The 20,521-nt window shown below is 40.7% G+C and overlaps 1 protein-coding gene across 1 annotated transcript in view; it reads right to left on the minus strand.

Annotated features, from left to right (window-relative positions):
* Positions 1-5,725: 5,725 nt before the first annotated feature.
* The window catches only part of LRRC9 (leucine rich repeat containing 9), a 38,086-nt gene continuing 23,290 nt past the window's right edge, over positions 5,726-20,521 (minus strand). Inside the window, exons 20-32 of the mRNA XM_052692292.1 lie at positions 19,741-19,875; positions 17,276-17,453; positions 16,646-16,866; positions 15,806-15,928; positions 15,184-15,314; positions 14,598-14,706; positions 14,112-14,251; positions 11,901-12,037; positions 11,440-11,657; positions 11,164-11,232; positions 9,275-9,367; positions 6,744-6,921; positions 5,726-6,259 (exon numbers count right to left, since the gene is read on the minus strand). Coding sequence (XP_052548252.1) covers positions 6,084-6,259; positions 6,744-6,921; positions 9,275-9,367; positions 11,164-11,232; positions 11,440-11,657; positions 11,901-12,037; positions 14,112-14,251; positions 14,598-14,706; positions 15,184-15,314; positions 15,806-15,928; positions 16,646-16,866; positions 17,276-17,453; positions 19,741-19,875 — 1,908 coding nt within the window. The 3' untranslated portion in view covers positions 5,726-6,083. The remainder of the gene's footprint in view (positions 6,260-6,743; positions 6,922-9,274; positions 9,368-11,163; positions 11,233-11,439; positions 11,658-11,900; positions 12,038-14,111; positions 14,252-14,597; positions 14,707-15,183; positions 15,315-15,805; positions 15,929-16,645; positions 16,867-17,275; positions 17,454-19,740; positions 19,876-20,521) is intronic.

The following is a 20,521-nucleotide window of genomic DNA, read 5'->3' on the forward strand; positions in this document are numbered from 1 at the left end:
CAATTTGAATGCAGTCTTAGATCATTTCTTACAGACGACGGACAGCTTTATTTTCCAGATCTGTTGCTTCCACGGCTCATCCTCCTTTCAGAAACATATTCACTCTGACAGTCATCTAAAATGTCTAAAATTCAGAACATGTTCAGTATGCATCTCATCTTACAGCCTTAAGAGATTTTTACCAACAGAACTTTTAATGTGGGAAAAAAACCCCAAGCCTGTAACCCCAAGGTTGAACTCAGGTTTGGATTCAAGGTCAAACAAACCTGTAAATGAAAGCTGCTTGCAGACTTTGCCCTTAATGGTATGATCCGTTTTTGATTTTGCTTCCTTTTTAGTTCATTTTCTAAAAGCAACAGAATAAATCCACCAGGCCTGAGCTGCAGCAGTGTTTTATGGTGGATGTGAACACAAGTTGTAGCATACTGTATCACTGCCTTGAAGAATTCTCCCGCTAATGGAGGAAAAGAGCAGTGAGATCAACAAGAAAAGCAGCTAAGTACAAGGAGGTCATTCAGAAGCTATGAGTTCTGTAGCAGAGGTACAAGAAAACCCTGTCAGCTTCCATCCCATTAAACAAGCTATGAGCTATGTGTTAGACTCGCTGGGATTACCAGCAAACCCCTACCAAGATGTGTGCTAGCTTTTGCTCACGTCCTCCATCAATTATTTAGTTCCTTTTATGCAAATAATGTTTCATGGAAGCGGTGCAGATCCATAATGGGAAGAAGAGCAACATCCATTTAGAAGAATTAAATGGTGAATGAAAAGTATGACACTTTGCAGACAAAAGCTATTGAAATGGTGCAGTAGCATTACTTCTTAACTGTCTGCGTTCATATACAGATGGGGAGATTCAACGTTTTATTTGCTTTTTTGGTGAATTTAAACAAAATTAAATAAGAAGGCAATAGACAAAGACTCCACAACTGCAGTGCTGCCCAGGGCACTGCTGCAGACGTGAGGCCTCTGTCGCAGATTGGTGTTCTTCAGGTTCTAAGCTTTCATTCTGTATTTTACAGGGAATGTTTGCAACTTGTTTCTGTGCAAGAATCTTTACTGTTCTTTAGACTCAAGGGTCAGAAAGGACTAAGGGCTACTCCTGCATCCATTGATTTCAATGCATGTGTGGGATGAAAACTGCTCTGCTCAGCGCTACTACAGTTTGTTGGGCCAAACCGACTAAAGGTGCGTGCAGAAGCAATCTGTTCTCATTGCTGGAACAAAGCTTGCTGTATGAGACTCGGCAGAGATGCTTCAGGAAGGCTGCTTTCTTCTGTACAGGATTCTTCCCACAGAGGAGGCTGACAAATAAACGCTGATAATCCTGGGCACATCCATCCAAAGAACTGAGTGTGCCACTGCAGAGCCTTTAAATCCTGGTCTGGGATTTTCCTTGGAAGGTTTATCCCTTTCCTTGTCAGCAGCCTAATTATAGCCTTCCTGCTGAACTGTCTGTGGGCTGTGTGACCACTTAGGCTGGATCTGCCCTGGTGAGCATGGTGATACCCACTAATGTCTCTCACAGCAAAGGCTGTGGTGGGGCTGCTTGTCAGGAACTGAATGTGTCAGTGGGGGTGAGAAGGGCCTCCATCATCCCGCGTACCCCAACATCATTGAGAGAACCTCATAATAACCGTGAGTTTTACACCAGAAAACCAGAGATAATAAGGCTTAAAGCTATAATGAACAGATACTGGACTGGGGTCTCAAGGCTTTTATCTCCTGCTGCATCCCCTTTGCCACCCTCTGCCATCACTTTGCGTGCAAAGGAGCAGGGATCAGAAGCAAACAAAATGTTATCAAATGTCACAATTTTGGGAGACAAATCTGAATGTTAAGCATTTCTCACTGCTCCAACCTGTTTCTCCCATGCAGACACCTCTTCTAAAAGTTTTGTAGCATGAGTGCCCTCTGCAGTTAGGATGCTTCTGCATCTCTAAATCTACTGTTACTCAAAAAGGATACATATATATACAATATATATATATATTTTTCCTACACCAGGATATCCTGAAAGTGTTTTTAAATGGAGACCAGTTAGCCCCAAAACCAGAGTTATGCTTCCATTATAAAATGCTGCACTTCAAAATGCCCTGGCAAAAGACAAAAGTGAAATTTTAAATCTCTGAAAGGCATTGGAATTCAAAAGAATATTATGCACATAGATCCATAATGTAGTTCAGACAATGACAACAAAGTAAAGCCAGAGGGAACACATGTATTCCTAATTTTACGTTCACCACGTTGTGCTTTTACAGCCTACATACAGGAGAGCTGTTCACCTCTAACAGGCTGCCAGAACAACGCTCTCCATCTTGGAAGCAGGTGGCGTGCCAAAGGGAACTTTTGTTCAGGCATAAACAGGGCATTTGCTACATGGTTTGAATTCACACGGAGCACACAAGAGCAAAAAGCTGCACCGAGTGGTCTCTGAAGAGAGCAAGAAGAGCTCTTTCTCATCCTTTTCCTCCCCACTTCTCTCACTTAAGGCAACTGTTAGGTCTTGCCTTAAAATTTGTTACCTGTGTGAGGCTGAGGCGGATTTTGTACAAAGATCAGTGACACAAGGCTGTGAATACCTCCACACCTGCATGAGCACCTTCATTTCCCTTAGCACAGTACTTTTACAATCAGCTCATGGTGGGAGACCACCTGCTCTGCGTTGCTCCTCCATCTCCATTAGCTGCACATGTGCTCCTCTCTCCTGCAGGCTCACCTTAGGGGATGAACTCTTCGGAGTATGAAATGTCTTTCCCTGACAGCACTGCAGTTCCTTTCCTCTGGCTCTCAGGCAGTGACTTTTAGATGCAAGGAGATACAAATTGTTTGCACAAAAAATAAAGCAGTCGCTCTCAGATCCGTTACCCAAGAAGTCAGAGCTCCACGTTAAGCAGAAAACAATTTCTGACTCAGTGGCTGTGCTGCCCTCGCAGGCCCTGCTGAGTTCCGCAACACCACAAATAATTTATTCTTGCCTTGTAAAATGCAAGGACAGGAACTACAGCTTTGGTTTGTTCAGGTGCAAATCTGCCGTAACCCAAACGAAGCGAGAGTCGCTGTGATGCTGAGTGCTGGAGGCGTACGTTAGCCGCCCTGGTCTGGAAAATGAGCGGTACGACAAAGACACCTTGCGGCTGCCCTGCAAACTGCACACGAGACAAAGGAAACAGCAGCCGGGCAGGGGATCCAACCGCAACCTGAACGTCTGCGGTCAGTCAACAGCCTTCGCACCGCGGCCTGCCGTGTGCCTGTAAGCATAATGGACACTGACTGCTCCTTCAGATCGCTGAAATGTTATCTGAACAGCAAGGCAGTAAATTTGCCAGCATAATCCTTGATCTGATACGTACTGAATTTCTTTTTTTTCAGTTTCCCACCTTTTCAAGAAAATTCATTATAATGGAATCTGTGCTGTTTTTCCAGTTTAGTAAAAACTGAGCAGTGATTGGGATCATGAAGCTCCTGGAAGACAACAGTACTGCATAGTAAAGATGGAGAGAACAGACTATGCTCCACTATTCCAATGCAGACCTGCAGAAACACTGCTGAATTCAGACTTCTTAGCACCTAGATCCAGAAAATTGAATCCAGATTGATACTGGGGTGAGTTAGAACAGAACCAGACAAAGGGATCTCGGAGTCCCACAGGATCCAGGCATTCTACATGTGTTTGTTTGCTTCACTGAATGAAATGATTTCATTACTTAATTGCCATTTCATGTCATTCATTATACATTGACAACGACAGCCTCAAAATGGAAATACAAAATGCCACTACTGCAGCACCACTCCAGTCTGTGTAATAATACTGAAGAAAAAGAATTTCCTCTAACTTCTCACATTTTCATGGTTGCTGTTGACTTTTATGGCCACTTTGGCTGGGAAAGCTTTTTAGTTAATTTCCTTAAAAATAAAGGAGCAATTCAAAACCATGGAGGCTTAAAAAAACCCAAACAAACAAACAACAAAACCCCTAGAGTTTGTATATGGACACGATGCTCAGTCCTGCCGTGCACTCCCAGGAGAACAGGTTTCCCATGCATGACCAGAACTTGGCTGAAGTAACTCAGAGACCAACCTCTAAATACAGGTCTGAGATTCTCCTGCCCACTTCAGTACCTGCCCTTACTGTACAGCTATTTTTAAATCTTGTTGATTTCTGTGGATATGGAGAAAGCTTTTAACCCTATTCCAGTTGTGATGATGTAAAAACAATACTGACCTAATACTGGGGAGCTGAAAGAGCCACGAGATAACAATGTATTGTCTTCTTATCACTCATCTACAAGTAGCTGATGGAGTGGCTGCCTCCTGTTCTCTGCCATCAAAGGATAAAAAGCAATAGTTTTAAAACACAGCTGTTTTCATTTGCATCCAAATGATCTTTTTGATAATCTCTCCTTGGTGGAATTTGCCTTCTATCAGAATATAAAACTACAATATTTAAAGTCAACACAAAGAAGCCCAGGAGATTTTACTGTTCGGAAAGCTAAACAAGCCAGATGTTCTGCTGTAAGCAGGGAACTGCAGTGGTAAAACAAAGTTGTTTTGCATGGTAAGGAGGGATTCAGGCTCCTTGTTTTGTACCTGCTTTTCCTTAACATCTGCAACCAGCTCTCTAAGAGAATGGGAAAATGCTCACGAAGCAATTCTGCAGTGCAGTGGCTCGCTAGCATGACATTCCTATGGAACATCAGCTATCCTGAAAGATCTCGTGTCTGCAAGGTACCTGGAGCATTCTTGGATCAAAGGGCAGTGGGCTGAAGCAAGATTTATCAATATATTTTAAAAAAATTAAAATAGAAATTAAGTAAACATCAATAAACAGTATTTGCTACAGCATTTCATGCACCCTATCTGAGAAGTGCAAAGAGAAGTGCCTGCAGAAGGCTCCTAGGTAGTACACATTCAGTGTAGAGTACAGTCATATGGAGAGGCCAGTTTCAAACGAGGCGTGGGGAATTCTGCACTGCACAGAACAGCCATTGTGAGCAATGCCATCTCCTCTGACCTGCTTTCTCGTCTGTAACATCTGAGTCAGCACAGCAATACCTGATTAAATCGAGTTTATTTAAAGTGTTTCCCTCCAGAGGTTTGGTCACACTGCTCACCAGAAATACATTTTCCTTTGGAAACTACTCCTGTTGTGTCTGTGCCCATCCAGAAGCCAACTGAAGATGGTTGTGTGAGAAACATTGCTGGGAACAAGCCCTTAACTAGCTCTCTCTTTTTCAATGGCAAAATACAGCTAATGATTATTTTTTTTTAGCAAGAAGAAATAGGACCTGTATCATCGTTTTTAGTATAAAAATATATTAAGTATGTCTAAGGAAAATGCTCATCTGAGACTAATCTTGCAAAACAACAACAACAAAAAACCAACCCAAAAACCAACAGCTCACAGATTGGTAACATGGAGTCACCTCACTCATTTACACAGCTGACTTTGATGGCATCTCTTTAGGCAGCAAATATTAATCATCAAGATAGAAATGTCTGAGTGCCAGGGCTGCCCACTTTCCTATGGTGGGTAAATGTTTGATATACTAAGAAATGCTGGTGTCACTTTCCTGTGCCATTTCATCAGCTGGCAGCAAGTAATGGAATAAAAATACTGCTGCTGACAGAACAACTATTAGACAGAATTAACCACAGTGACAGCTTCACTCTTGCACTTCTGCTTCCGTACTTAATATTCTTGTTTACTAAACAAAAGTGGGTAACAAATACAAAACAAAATGAAGTTTTGAGCTCGTGGCGGAACAGGATTAAAGAGGGATTTGGTAGATAGAAGCTTATTTTTATCAAAGAGCTGTTTAATAGTCATTGTTTTAGCTGCAAAATTTTTAATTGTTTCCTAGGTTGTTCTCACAGATGCAGTGCAGATTTTATCAGAAGAGATTAAACACGTTTTTGGTGGATCTGGAATCAGAAAAAAGAAAACTTGGCAGCATCTGTAGAAAAAAAGTGTTGTTATCTTGCACATCAGTCAAATGAAGAAGGAAGAGAGGTGCTTTGGTCCTGACCCCTTCTTCAGAAAGGAAAGAAAATTATACTGTGTTTAGAGTTGGTAAGAGTCTTCACCTGCCCACGTTTTCTCTGCTGTTGTGATGCAGTTGGCTGGTTTGAGAAGTAACACTGTGAGGCACCAAACTGCTTCTACGATCAGCTGTTGCTCCTTTGGCTTGCCTAAGAGCTCTTTTTACGTGGCTGCTTCGCAGACTGTGTGTTGCAATTGCTGGATTCCCAGGCATACCTGAAACACAAAATGCACGTGGATATTCTCCCTGCGCAGCCTCACTCCTGCTGTCAGTCACCAGGAATGGCACTCATTCTTCTGCTTGTAATTTTCCAACCAGATCAGTGAGACATCATTTCTTAGCACAGTTAAAACTCATTTACAGACTGAAATCAGTTAACAAATTAAAAGCAATAACATCAAATCTTTTGGAAGCACTTTTGGAAGATTAGTTCTTCTGACAACGATTCAGGCTGAGTCTGAAGATCCATGCTAATGTGAAGAACACCTGACAAAGATGTATTACTCCAAAAAACACAAGTTCTCCCAGTTTTGGGAAGGTTATTAGAAACTCTTTGAGAAATTTGCAAGATTCTCAAGAAAAATAAAAGTATCCATGCTAGAACTGCTCTATAGGAGCCATATAATATGCAGTACGAGGGAGTGAAACCACATTAAATGTTCAGGAATGGGAAATGTATTGCTATTTGCTTATGCTTACTTTTATTTGGTTTATTCAGTAGAGGCTCTGCAACTTTATGACCAAATGTAAGATCAAATAAATGGGTGATGCTTTCATTCAGGTCCACTGTTGAGATCCTGAGGGCAGCGCGTCTTGTAAAACTGTCTGGCAGTGCAGGAAATCCAGAGTCCTTTGTGGAGTTTGCAACCCGGAAATCCTCCATCAGAAAAAGAAAAGAGAGATTAAATGATTGTTTTGGTCTTTACAGTAGAATTTCTTTTGCTGTTGTTTGGAGGTAGCATAAACCGTAATGGCCAACTTTCTGTGAATAAAGAACTGTAGAATTAGTTCTAAATTTACTGCAGTGAGGTTAAGATTTCAGTATTGCACTTTCTAGAAAAGCTTTCAGGTAAACACAGGAGCCATGCCAGCCGTATGCATGAAAAAGCGTGGTGTATGCAGCTGTGAAACCAAATGCTTGAAACAACATTGTAAGAACTCGAATAACAAACCTATCAAGCCCTGAAGTTGTTTTACTAAGATGGAAAATAATGCATGTTCAAATTTAAACCAATGACAGGGCATGGGCAACAGGTACAAAATTACCTCTGGAAGGTTCTATATGGCATTTATAAATACTCAGTAGTCCACAAGTCTCACGTTGTGGTCACCAATTCTTGTAGCAACTGATTTAGAGTTGTATGCCAGTCTGTGCCAGTGTGTTAATTTTGATGGGACTGCATACCCCTGAATGGCAGCAGCAACTGATTGCCTTCTGTAAATCATCTGTAATTCAGCAGTGAACATTTTAAAAGGAGATTTAATCAATAGCTTGAAAAGAAGAAATAATATTATGCACAGAGTGTTCTGGTGTCTACCTAAAATAGCCCGAAACAAAGTGCTCGTGTTTCTGCTGGGAAAATCTCTTTTGAAGCTGAAGATCAAGAGCACTTTCTAAGCTTAAACAACACCATACGGTTTCAATTCTTGCTTTCTAACAAGCACTTTAAAAAGCACAACTAAAATGCAACTGACAAACATGAAAGATCTTTTGTGTTGTTCCACTTGAATGATCTAATGAGAAAATGGCTCAGTTCTGTTGCAGCTAATGAGATATAACATCTTCACTGAACCTAAACATAAAACAGATTTCTCTAAAGATAGTCTTTACATTGCTTCTACTGCTTTCTCTTGCTTTGCTCATTCTGCCATGTTTTTATTTAAGTGATATCCATGAAAAGTACAGGTCAGTTTTGAAATAAAACATTAACACATGAAATTACTCAATCCAAAAGTGCTTTGAACTCTTGTATATAAGCATTGTGGCATTAAGTGGGAAAATGTGTTTCTCTAGGACAAGAAGATACAAAGGTCCTGAGACTCCAAGCAAAGATGTAAATGTAAGCATTCAAAGATCTGTGATAGCACACTTGTGACACATCCATTTTTGAGACAGAACTGTGTACAGGGATTTCAACCTTCCTGGTTTCAGCAGTGACCTGCTACCAACGTGAAGGCTGAGATGTGGCAAAACAGTGAAGATGTGACCAATATCAGTATCAAGTAACAGCTGCTGCTCCGCTAGTATCTCTAAACCAAAACTGTGCTAAAAGGTTCTATTTATGCAATGATGTATTTATGCCAAGACATTTCTGACAAGAGCTAAATAAAGGATAGGTGTGGTTAGACTTGGTTGGATTACGGCAGAAAAGAACTGAAGAAGATATTTGGAGTGGAACAGTGTTGTGGTGTAGGTGCCTACTGGCTGTGCTTCTTGTCTATGAACTATGCCAAGAGTTTTGAGGAAAGGCTGGCCAGGGTGATGAGAGTAAATCTGGTCTTACTGAGGCTTCTCAGCATCCTCAGTAGTTGTGTTTCCAATGTGTAAAAGAATTGTTTCTGTGCTGTGTCAGTATGAAATGGATACATGGAGAGAACTGCCCTGCACAGCAGAGAGGGAACAGACTCCAGATCTCATTACTCTCGGTTGATCCTTCTGTGGAAAAGGCTGGTTAAAATGAATACTGCAGTCCTTTGAGCTGCGAGGAAAGAGTTCTGTTCATCCAACAAATCTCTAGAGAAATGTCACGCTGTGATACAGAAAACACAGATCAGTTGTGCTGACAACAAACTCCTTCAGTGAGCGGAGTCGTAGTGATAAAGAGAACCACAGAGACAAAGGACCTTCTGTTAGTAGGAGACACGTGTTGAGCGAGCCTCCTCTCTGACTCTCTGCTTTGTTATTATTATATTTAGGCAACCTAACAGCGAACCCTACCAAAAATGTATGTTCCAGTGTGTTTGTATTGTAAAAGGAGATGAGGCACACCCAGGGAACGCAGACAGACTGACAGATGGGTGAGCACAAGAAAATAATGAGGACAACATTGGTCAGTGTGACAGACAATGGTCGCAGCTGATGCCCAACTGCTGTCACGCCTTCTTTTGGTTTCTTAGTCAGTGGCAATTTTAGGGCAAGATCTACAGGAGAGTAAATGATGTGAATGTTGTCCTAAGAGTTGAAGTAACATTTATTATAAACTCACTAAGTGCTGGTACTCAGCTTTTACCCTCTCTTCTGCATTTACTGCAATTCCATCTAACACTTGTAGTGCTGGCAGCTGGATGACAAGCAGTGAACGGTAGTTCTTCTTGAGATAAACCTGTATGAAGAAAATAGAATTTAACTCAGAAATGGGGTCCTCATCCAATAAGACAATCTGATAGGACCTCAGCAACGTTACTAAGTGCCTGAACTAAACCTCAGACCAATATTACTCTCCTGGAAACAGAACCCAAACTGGGTGTAAATGACCATACATCTCTGAACAATGGTTTTCAACTTCAAGCGACCACGAATGACTGCATTGGCAAAGTTGCACCCTGGGGGAATGTTTGTACCTTTGCCTCATATTCGGCAGCACCGCAGCAACTTGTCATAGCCTTCAGAACACACAAGAATTCAAATGCACTGTGCTCCCTGTAAAGAAGTTACTAGGAAGCAGCTTTACGCTTTTTTAAGAAGAGGCATTGAGATGCAGGCTGTGCTGGAAACAGAAAGTGCTAGCAACAGTGTTCTATCTTAATACAAAAGGTTATTGAAAAGAAAAGGTTATATGCTATCTGCAGCGTGGACCGTAGTGGCAGATACTGCTACTGCTACCCTGTGAGGTACTTCTCCTTAATGCCACACTGTACAGAAGAGAGCTGAGACTGCCATCTCTGTCTCCTGTAGGGGAAGTCTAGATCTAGATTCTAAAAAGTAGACTCTGGAACAGCGACTTCCCAAGTGAAATTTGTTTGGCTTTTTTCCTCAGAAGAATATGACTATTCTGGCCATTACTGGTGACTTTCAGTTTGTTTGACACGCTCCTGCCTTTTCATCAGCTGCTGCAGAAACCAGTTAATTTACCACTCTATGTAGCCCCTTAAAGGCTGTCCACTGAAAATAGCATCCACAACTGCACTGTGTGTGTTATTCTCCTACACATACCCTCACCTTCTCTCTTCCATGTGCTTCAAGCTGTTGCTTTAGACCACAAAGTGCAGATTTATGGTAAAAATACTTAAGCATTTAGAACCTGAGAACTTGAGCTTTCAGTCTAATCTTCAAGAGCCTATTTACGAAAACAAGCACTATGACCCATATTTCAACTGAGGTTGAAGAACTGAAGAAAGTCACATTTGTTCTCAAACTAACAATGAAAAATGTATTTTTGTTTCCATTTATGCTTGATGCTACTTTAAAGCTCAGCAGTGCTCAATACATCAGGCTGAGATCCTACAGATTTTCTTCATACATTTGGCCCCACTGAGATGTACCTTGGAAATGAATCCTGTTCTACAGTGTGGCAGTGTTTTCTGTCCCACAGCTCTGTGTTCATAAAATCAGAAGGGCTAGAGTTTTCTTTACTGTGTTCTAGTAGTTTGCTTTCAGGGGAAAAAAGGCAAACCAACAATTTTATGTTGAAGAACAGGAGCATGTCTGGAAAACAAGAAACCTCAAACTTCTTTCCAGGACTTTTTCAAGGGGTAATGTGCACGACAGCAAAAAAGATTGCTATGAGACCATTTCAAAAACAAAATCTCAAGTGTCAGAGATCCTTTAACATTCTATGACCTTTCTTCACAGATCTGACCTGCTTTGGAATATTGAAAGGGCAAATCATCTCTGCAACGTACTCATGCAAACACATGCATTTTAAATTTATCTTGCAGCACAGTGAAGAAGAATGTGCTGAAGAATGAGTGTCTTCTGATCACGCTGCTGCACTGACAGCTACAAGTCAGTACCACTGTGTACTCTATTAAGTTTTCAAACTTGAAACAATAATAGTAGAACGATCTGTTTAGTGAAAAAAAAATCATAATAGTTTCAATAATTATAAAGGGTAAATACTTGGTGTTTAGGGTGAAGTACATATCTGCTTTATGTAGCAGTGACAACCATCATACTCACTGGATTTCCATGCAGTGAGAGCACCTTGAGACTAGGAATAACTTGAAGTTTTTCTAGTTCAGATACTTCCTGTGCAAAAGTTAACAAAACATTTAAAAGTTAAAAAATCGTTATGTCAGGAGCCCTCAGAAATCTTGCAGCTGCTGTTTATATTTGGGGGAAAATACAGGTAATTTTACTGAGGCAAATCCGTAGAAGAAAATGGGATTTTTGTCTGAATGAAGTCTACAACATTTAGTCCATGGAATCTACATCATTAACAAAGATACAACCTACCTGAATTCTGTTGAACTGAAGAAAGAGTTTCTGCAATTTTACCAAGGGTTTTAAGCCGTTCAGTTCTCGTATGTGGTTTTTCTCTAGATCAAGAGTCTGAAGATCACTCTGTCCAGCAAGAGAGCCTTGCGAAATTCTTTTAATGCGGTTGTGGTCCAGCACCAACTCTTGCAGAAACTGGAGACCTTCAAGTCCTTCAATTTGTCTGATCAAATTTCCTGACGTACCAAGAGGAAACGTGTGAAATTTCGTTGCTCAGTAGCTGAGGAAACTTACAGCCATGGTAAGAATTAAAGACAGGGCATCATTCGCATTGGGCCAAGACCGGAGAAGAGCACCACAAATTCAAGACACAGGTAAGAATGGACATAAGGGAAGTACTAACTTACTAACTTAGTACTGGACATAAGGGAAGGGAAGTAAAACCTGAATTAATGTAAAGAAAAATTATCATTGCTTACCCTGCAAAAATAGAAACTTGAGGTTTTTTAGCCTGCTAAGCTGTAGGTAGGCCATGTCAGTAATTCCGTTATGGCCCAGATGAAGAACTTCCAAGCTCTGCATTATTGGAGGCAGACTTTCTTCAAACCCTGCATCCCTAAACCAGGAAATTAAACAAGAATATAACATCACGGTTTTCCTTTGAAAAAAGAAATATTAGCTTTTCCCACTTGAAGAAGCAATTATGAAAAGCATGTATAGATGACTGCAGCTTCACTAGAACAGGTTTCACAAAAACTACACCTGAACATAGAAAACAAATCTGGAGCACTGTATGCAGTTCTGGGCTCCCAGGTTCAAAAAGACAGGGAACTGCTGGAGAGAGTGATGGCTATAAAGATGGATAGGGCCTGGAGCATCTCCCTTCTGGGGAAAGGCTGTGAGACCTGGGACCATTCAGCCTGGAAGAAACTGAGAGGGGATCTTATCATTGCTCATAAATAAATGTCTAAAGTGCAGGGAGTCACATGGCTCCTTTTTGTGGTGCCCAGTGACCGCATGAGGGGCAGTGGGCACAAACTGGAGCACAGCAAGTTCCATATGAACATGATGAGTTCATATGAACAGAGAAATGGAACAGCCTGCGAACCGATGCTGTGGAGTCTCCTTCTCTAGAGACATTCAAAGCCCACCTGGATACTTTCCTCTGCAACCTACTGTAGGGAGCTGCTTGAGCAGGGGTTGCACTGGAGGATCTCCAGAGGTCCCTTCCAAGCACTCTGACACTGTGATTCTGTAATTAAGGCCCCTTCTGAGTCTTCAATTTGTGTGAAAAACGCTCATATCTCACAAGAGAAAAATGAGCACAAAAATTTGTCATGTTATGATGGAAACCCAAACACCCAATATCCACGTGTTCTTCTGTCAGTGTTCCTTCCCCACAGTGTGGGGGATCCCCACAGTGTATGATCCCCCAGAAAATGTGAATCAAATTCATGGTTTCCCACACCCCTGATGTTGAGCATATGCAAAAATAAAGACAAGAAGAGTTTGGGGAGCTCTTGAGAAGAATGCACGTAACAATTAGGTTTTGCAGGACTCTCTGATGCACTGTAAATGTTACGTTCATAAAATTTGACCACGGTGTAGAGGGAACTCTGCATGGTGACTCTGGAAGTCTTTTCTGATATGATAAAACTGAATTTGGCTATGGTTGTTTTCTTGTATGCAGGAGAAAGCAAATGAATCCTGACAGGTTTCAGCAGTTTCAGTCCTGTGTACAGAGAGAAGTGCAAACTGAAAGGTGATTTGAAAATGCTCTTTAGAACACATGACCTACCGTAGATGGCAGAAGGAAGAAAGAAGAGGAATAACCGCCTCCTTTGGAAGACGAATGGCGTATTCTCACTTATGAAATAAGAGAAGGAAAGGAGGTTTAATGGCAGGATAAATCAGAGAATCACAGAAGGGACACACGAGGACCATTGAGTCCAACTCCTGGCTGCATACAGGACCTCACAGAATCCAAACCCTATGTCTGAGACCACTGTCTGAATTTTGTCTGAACAAACAAAAGCCTTGTTTATGGTCATAAAAGATATTTTATCCTGAACTGGCTGAACAAATTGATTCTAATAAGTGTTTGTGATGGCTATCAGAATAATACACAGCACAAGGCAGCCGTATTTTCAGAAATCAGGCTCAGGAGGCTGAAATACTATCTATTCTATCTCACCATATTCTTCACACTGATAACATTTTGTAGTATAATGTACAAATTAACCTGAAGAATGAAGCACAGAATATCAATGATCAACCTGATAGAAGTACATGTCCACACTGTTCCAGATCAAGCCAGCAGCCAGAGAAAGGTCGAAGGTTCCCTTACTCAAAACAAAATCCTGTGTAGAAAGGTGAATAAATGTCAAGGTGTGCCTAGTTGTCTGTGTGACAGGATCCAAAGGATGGGTGACAGAAGACTGGTATTATTAGTTTTGTGAAGAACTGGCCTGACAACTTGTACTCAAAGAATTTAGGACAGAAAAGCCAAGTAGATTATGCCAAACATGTTGTAAGTGTGCAAAATGAATGCAAAAACCAATACCCACAACAGCACAATAAAACACCCAAAACAGAACAGCAAGGAACTTCCATCGACTGGTTGAAGATCGCTCTTCCTTCCTCAGTGGGCTACAAATGAGACACAGGCATACTTTAAAAGCTTCTGGTACCTTCTTCCTTTGGTGTATTCTTGTTGTCCATAACCACTAGAGATCACCTTTCGGTGCAGTTGCTGCCTGTTTGATAACTCATTTGCAGATTTTTGTCCAGGCAGTATTGATTCAATGTGATTGTAATTCAGACATAGTACCTTACAAAGGAAACACAGTTAATCAAATTGAATGTCCCACCTTAAGGCATTAGCAAATCTGCCAATTCCACTTTTCTGACTCAGAATTTTCGTTTTTTAGAAACAAAATTGGTCAGCCTGGAGTGCTTTAAAATGTCTGCTGCAACTCACTGATTTTTTTTAGGATCAGTTTGGTGAAACAATGGTGTACACTTGAAACAGTGCACACAATCAGCTTTTTGCCAGTTGATGGCTGTTGCTACAAAACCACAAACAGCACATTGCATGAGATTAAAGATGTATTTTCAATCTGAGGAAACCAGTTCATTATTTTTTCTAAAAATAGAAAAGGCTGTCACCAACTCACCTTGACACTGGGAAGGAAGATTAATCCACTGAAAGATGTGAGATTGTTGTTCTGTAAGTTCACACTGTTGACACTTCTAAACTGATCTGCTGGCACCAGCTCTACAGCTCTGAATTAAGTAAAGAATGTAATGATGGAATTAGAGTACACGTAATATCAGAAAATAAGATATAAAGGACGTACATAGTATGAGCAGAGCCCTAACATGCTGGCTTGTTGGTTAGAAAGGTAACATGCTCCTACAAAATAAGCAATCTAATGAAAATCTCAAACAAATCCACAGTTTTCTTTCCCCAATAGTAAGAAATTGACTTGATTCTGACACCGAAAGCATGGGCCTGCAACAGTCTGCTCCTTTTGCCTGTACAGCTAAAGAATAACAGCTTCAGGCTGTTTTCATTGCTTTCCAGCAGTGCTGGAGCTGCCATTGCTCCAATGGAGTCTTCCCTTCTTCATTTAGCTGTAGGCTGGGAAGGCAATTACCAGTTGGCACATTTGGTAAACACTATCTTTAGTTTCAGATTTTCACATTCTAAGTGCATTCTAATGCTGCTGTTAAAAAGTGCAATTCTGAAAAGCACCTCACCTTATGTTAGAGCTTGCCCAATTTAATTCCTGCATTTTGGTGAAGTCAGAATGTCCCAGCCTATCTGCAATCATGTCAGAGGTGAGTTTGCCTTCAAACAAATCTTTTGCACATTCTCCTTCTGCAGGTTCCTGTTAAATGCATTTCAAGGGAAGTCTGCTACATAATGCAGATCTACAACTATGATAAGAAACACGAAAATATTTGCAGTTGGAGTAACTTTAAGAGGTGCCATTTTGCCTTAAAAACGTGGCCATTTGGCTTACACAACAGACTAGTCTGCCTTCTCTCAGCTGGTTCATAACAAAGAATTTTAAATAATATTCACTGATTTCACAGTTGGAGCTGATCATGCTGATGCTCCACGACTTAAAGTCCCCAGAACTCCAGCAATGTGCCAGGACATTATAGTGGTAGGTACTTCTACAAAAAGAACACAAAAAGCCAATTTCTATCTCAAAAAATATGACTAAAAATAGATAGAAACAGGCAATGGAACTCTTGCTGAGTACCTGAAAAGTTACATATGTGATGTCAGTAAGTCCAGTCATCTGGAGCTTGATTTATAAATGAATGATTTTAACAAAAAATCTGGTAATAATCTGCATACAGCGTGACTTACTACAGAGATGCCATCTAAAGCATTGAGAGAGGGAAGATGGAATAAAACAAATAGTCTGTAGTTATCTTGTTTCCAGACTATTCCATTTCCACTCATGTCCAGAATTATCAGATTAGTCAAACCCTGGGAAGAGCAAAACAAATCTTTTGTTAGTATTACTTTTAAACAACCATATATAGGTGCTTTCAGGCTACTCTGTTTTCAGTTATCTCTTCAGTTGTCACCTCCAAGAGTCAAAACCAACTGATCACTTATGAGAGTCCGGATATTTTCATTTAGATTAAAAACATTTTGCACCACCTACAAACAGACCAATGTACCATCTACAAACAGAGCTCTCAAAGTACGTGAAAACTCTACTAACGTGCCCTAGAAAAGCCTTTGTCTTCTCACAGAGTTTTAAGAGAGTCTTAACAGAAATAAGAACCAGGGTCTCAGGCTCCCACTAGTTGGTGTCAGACAGCAGCCAGCAGTTTGTCATACATATGGTAGCTGAATGGAACTGGAACTGCTGCGTGTGTGGTTGTGTGACGTGCAAAATTATTGCTTGGTTTATAAGCCGTGAGGCCTACGCAGTGTATGTGATATTCAACTGCAGAAAGTTTTGAGCCCCATCGAAGTAGAGGCTTTAGTTCCTCCTGCTAAAAGTGCACTCGTCAAAAAAGGCTACTGTGGGGTTCTGATCACTTTAGGTCCAAGTGCAAAGCTAGATGGATGCAGCTCTCAAAGGCAGGACCTTGAGGTGTGCTCTGCAGTTTAGCTTCCTCAGTTCCAAGCAGCAAAATATTTCTAACGTGTTAAAAACCAAATTAACCTCTGAAGTAGTAAATTCGTATTTACCTTTAAATGATGTATCTCTTGGCTCGCAGAAATACAGTTATAACTGATGTATAATTCTATTAGGGAGTATGTTTTCCTTAAACCAACTAAAGATGTGATCCTGTTGTTCTCAACAGAGATGTAATGAAGATGAGACAGATTCTCAAACACGTGTCTTTTGAGGCTGGTAAGATGGTTCTTATTTGCACTGAGTCTTGTAAGTTTGGTGAGCTTTGAAATTCCTTGAAAAACAAACAAAATGTACTTAAAATAGTTAGGTGCAACAGAAACAGGTGGCTGATACAGATGGCAAAACAAATTCTAAGGGACACAGTTTGTGTTAACAGGTCCAACTGTAACTATGTCATGGCCATTCTATCAATTAAATGTAAGTAAATATGCCAAATAATAAACAAAACAACAAAACACTACAACATATTTTGCTGTAATGTAATTTCTCTGCCTTAATCCCTAACTTCAGTTCAGCTAAATACATGTTCAGCAACCAGACATCAGGTTGTTCAATACCTGAAAAGCTCACAGAGTAGCCAGAAAATCCAAACTCACCTCTATACTGTATTTCACTACGAGCATTTCTACTGAGTCCTAGCTTAAAAGCCTGAATTGCCACTACCATGGTAAATGTCTTACCATCGAGTGTGGAAATGCAGTTTTCATCTAACGTGAGTTCTTCGAGGTTAAGACAGGACTCCAGTCCTTCTACTTCTGTGAGATTGTTGTTGCTAAATGACGCCCATCTTAAGTGCTCCAGTTTTTCCAAGTTGGAAATTTTGAAGAGATGCTGGTCATCCAGATTTAAGACAGTGATCTGTAATAAAACTTATTGCTAGAATTAAAAGAAATCAGTCAATCAATTCAATTCCACCTATTTGTTCTGTGCTCAGTTTCCACGTGTACATTTCCTACTGATACCTCTGACAAGTTATTAGTGCAGAATGTGACACTTCCTCATTATGTGAAAGAACTGCTGATCTGCCATACAATTTAGAAAAACCTCAGCTTCTCCCCCATAACATAAGTATGCCAGTTCCAAAATGCACCTCTGCTGTTGAAGCAATCTGAACATAGCCTTTTTATTTTCTTGCCTGCGTTTGCCTTTAGGTAGCTTTGGGGGATTTAAATCCTTCTGTCAATACATTATTTTAGTGCCTAGTCTGTTTTACAGGTACTCGTGCTACACCAGGCCTGGTTTAGATGGAAATGGAATCCTGGTAATGGAAGCAGGATTTCAGCATAACACCAGGGGATTGATATTTAAACCTGGATATTTATCTGGTCCAGCAGATGCTGAGTCCTGAGTCATGGCCAAACTCTCTTGTATATTTCATAATTATGACATCTGTATACTCACTGACTGCACAAGTAGTCTAGGGTAGACAGGGCTGTCAGGGCTATCCATAACCTGTTTGCATGACCATGGCTCCCCTACTTTCTGATGATACTGCAGTGTGTTAACAAATCATTTAAAAAGCTGGATAGCATTGTAGAGACCCATAATATCTAGTATTGTAAATGCAACCTAAAACATTCAGTGTCATTTGTTAATGACTAAAGAACAATTTGGGCTACGTTATTTCCTTTCCCCAGTATGTATTTTACTCACTGTGAATCCTTTCTCTCTGATATCACAAAAGATACATGACACGTGCTAATGCAATAACTTTCCCAGCAGTTTCAGTAATTCCGAGTTCCCCAATGCACACAGAATGAAATGCCATGCTTATCAACAGATATGTGCTTTCCTCTAGCTATTCTACATTGTGTTAGCAAATTGAACTGACAGAGGAGCTTTTAACCTTTCATACTGAGAGGATTAGCATGATTTCAACTGATGGGTCACAACAGGTTAGGGTGACCTTGGATCTTTTTCCTCTGACTCTTGTGGCTGCCTGTTAGTTCAGTTTCGTGGAAGGAAAAAAGCCTGGTGTGACTGTGCTCCCTCTTACCACTGCCCTTCAACCCCAGCGGTGACTTTTGGCTCAATCTGTCAGACAAGCAGAACTCTGACAGATACCAAATTCCTATAAACTCATAAACAGCCAAATAAGAGACATAAATTAATCCTTCCAGTGAAGGAAAAGCTACGGTATTGGCTGTGCTGCAATGCTAGGCACTAGAGAATGCAGGAAGGACTTTTTTCTGAATGGCCTGAGGCACTCTGAGAGCTCAGATCTGACTGGGCACTGGGTATAACAAAACAGTCTCAGTTGCATTGTAAATGTATCTCTTGTTTAACAGACAAATACTGGTTAGAGGATGGATCTCAAGAAGTAAGAAGTGGGAAGATTTGGACTAAATAAGGAAAAGACTTCTGGTTCTTTAGAACACCTGGTTCTAGCCCTTTACAACAAAACAAAAATTACTTGGTGCTGGAAGCCAAATTTTTTTCAGAAACAGGGTAGACATGACAGAGTAGGAGAGACCTATTTCAAGTAACAGATTCACTGTTACTCCAAATCTTTATAGAACCACTGAGAACTTCGTGTCAGCACACTGCTATCAGCAATAGGGACGTCTCCATCTGCGACAGCTTGTAAGACTCCCTGCTAGAGGGCAGCGCACTTCACACTGCGGCGCCCCTCTGAACACTCCCGGGACTCAGGTCCCACAGCTGTTTTTGTGTCTGCTTTGCCTATAGAAGGAACCTAGGCTTAATAGTTCAAATGTGGTTATCTGTGCTGCAGACCACAAATGTTAGGTGAAATTAACCCTAGTCTGAATGGCTTTACATAAGACTTGCTGTAGCTCGGAGAGCTCATAGTGGTCTGGACACAGAAATTACCAGAAAATGCTTTTTTTTTGCCTGCTTTTTGCATAAAGTCACTCCTTGGTTTTAAAAATCTCTTAATGCTAAAAGGAAAATGGCACTGCAAAAACTGCAATTGAAATGCCCTCCTCAGGCATCCGAAACCTCCTCCTGTGAGATGTCTGGAGGTGGCTATAATCAGAAACAAGGTAAGTTCTTGTTGGACTTTCAAGTTTTCTGTAATATGTTTTAATCAAACAGCATAAAATGTTTTAAGATAACAAATGGAAACATTTACATAGATTAATCTAAGTGTTGATGTAAATATATGAAACAGCACCAGCCTTACCACTGAATACCAGTTATGTTCCATCTGTAAATCCACCCTGTTCTTGCTGATTTGAGACAGAATTGTAGCACAAGAAAATACACTGAGAATGGGGGGCTTTTCTTCATCAGTCCTAGAATATTTCAACAGTGATGTCTAGAGGAAAAAGAAGAAAATATTGAGTCTGTAATAAATGATACCATACACAGTTCACCAGCATACAGTAAAGGGCATACAAATTTTCTGCTCCTGAAAGGAACAGGTGATACATCAGCTGACATGATAAATCACAGATCTACTAAGTCTAGTGGTTTGGAGTACTCCTATAAGGTCTCACATATCAAATTTTTAAAGTTTTCAGTGCTTATGTTCTTCACAGCAGAGCAGGTAGACCTCATTAAATCCTCTGTATTGACCTTGCAGACTTTCCTGGGAAGGTATCTTCCATTTCTTTGCAGGAGGATCCTTGTTTGCTTTCACTGTGAGCAGACAGTAGTGCTGTGACTGTGCTCTGATCATATAAATGTTGTGCCAGCATTGAGTTCCAACTAGACAGTCCATGGTGTGTGTTACTTAAGCTCAGCCTAAGGTTCAGGAGGGCTTTGAGATATAGTCCAGAGTTCTTGTGCTCAAGGGTTGGGAGGATGTGCTCCATACCTGTTGTACAGTACTCTGAAAATTTACCCATAGAAAAGACCTTAAAGCAAGGGATATTTAAAAGAAGGATGTAGTACCATTAGCCAGCTATTTTCCCCTCCGTTGTTGCTATTTGGCAAACATTGAAACTTTCTTGCATCCTGTA

Source organism: Tympanuchus pallidicinctus, unplaced genomic scaffold (genome assembly GCF_026119805.1).
Source record: "Tympanuchus pallidicinctus isolate F22 unplaced genomic scaffold, pur_lepc_1.0 scaffold3, whole genome shotgun sequence".
NCBI lineage: Eukaryota > Metazoa > Chordata > Aves > Galliformes > Phasianidae > Tympanuchus > Tympanuchus pallidicinctus.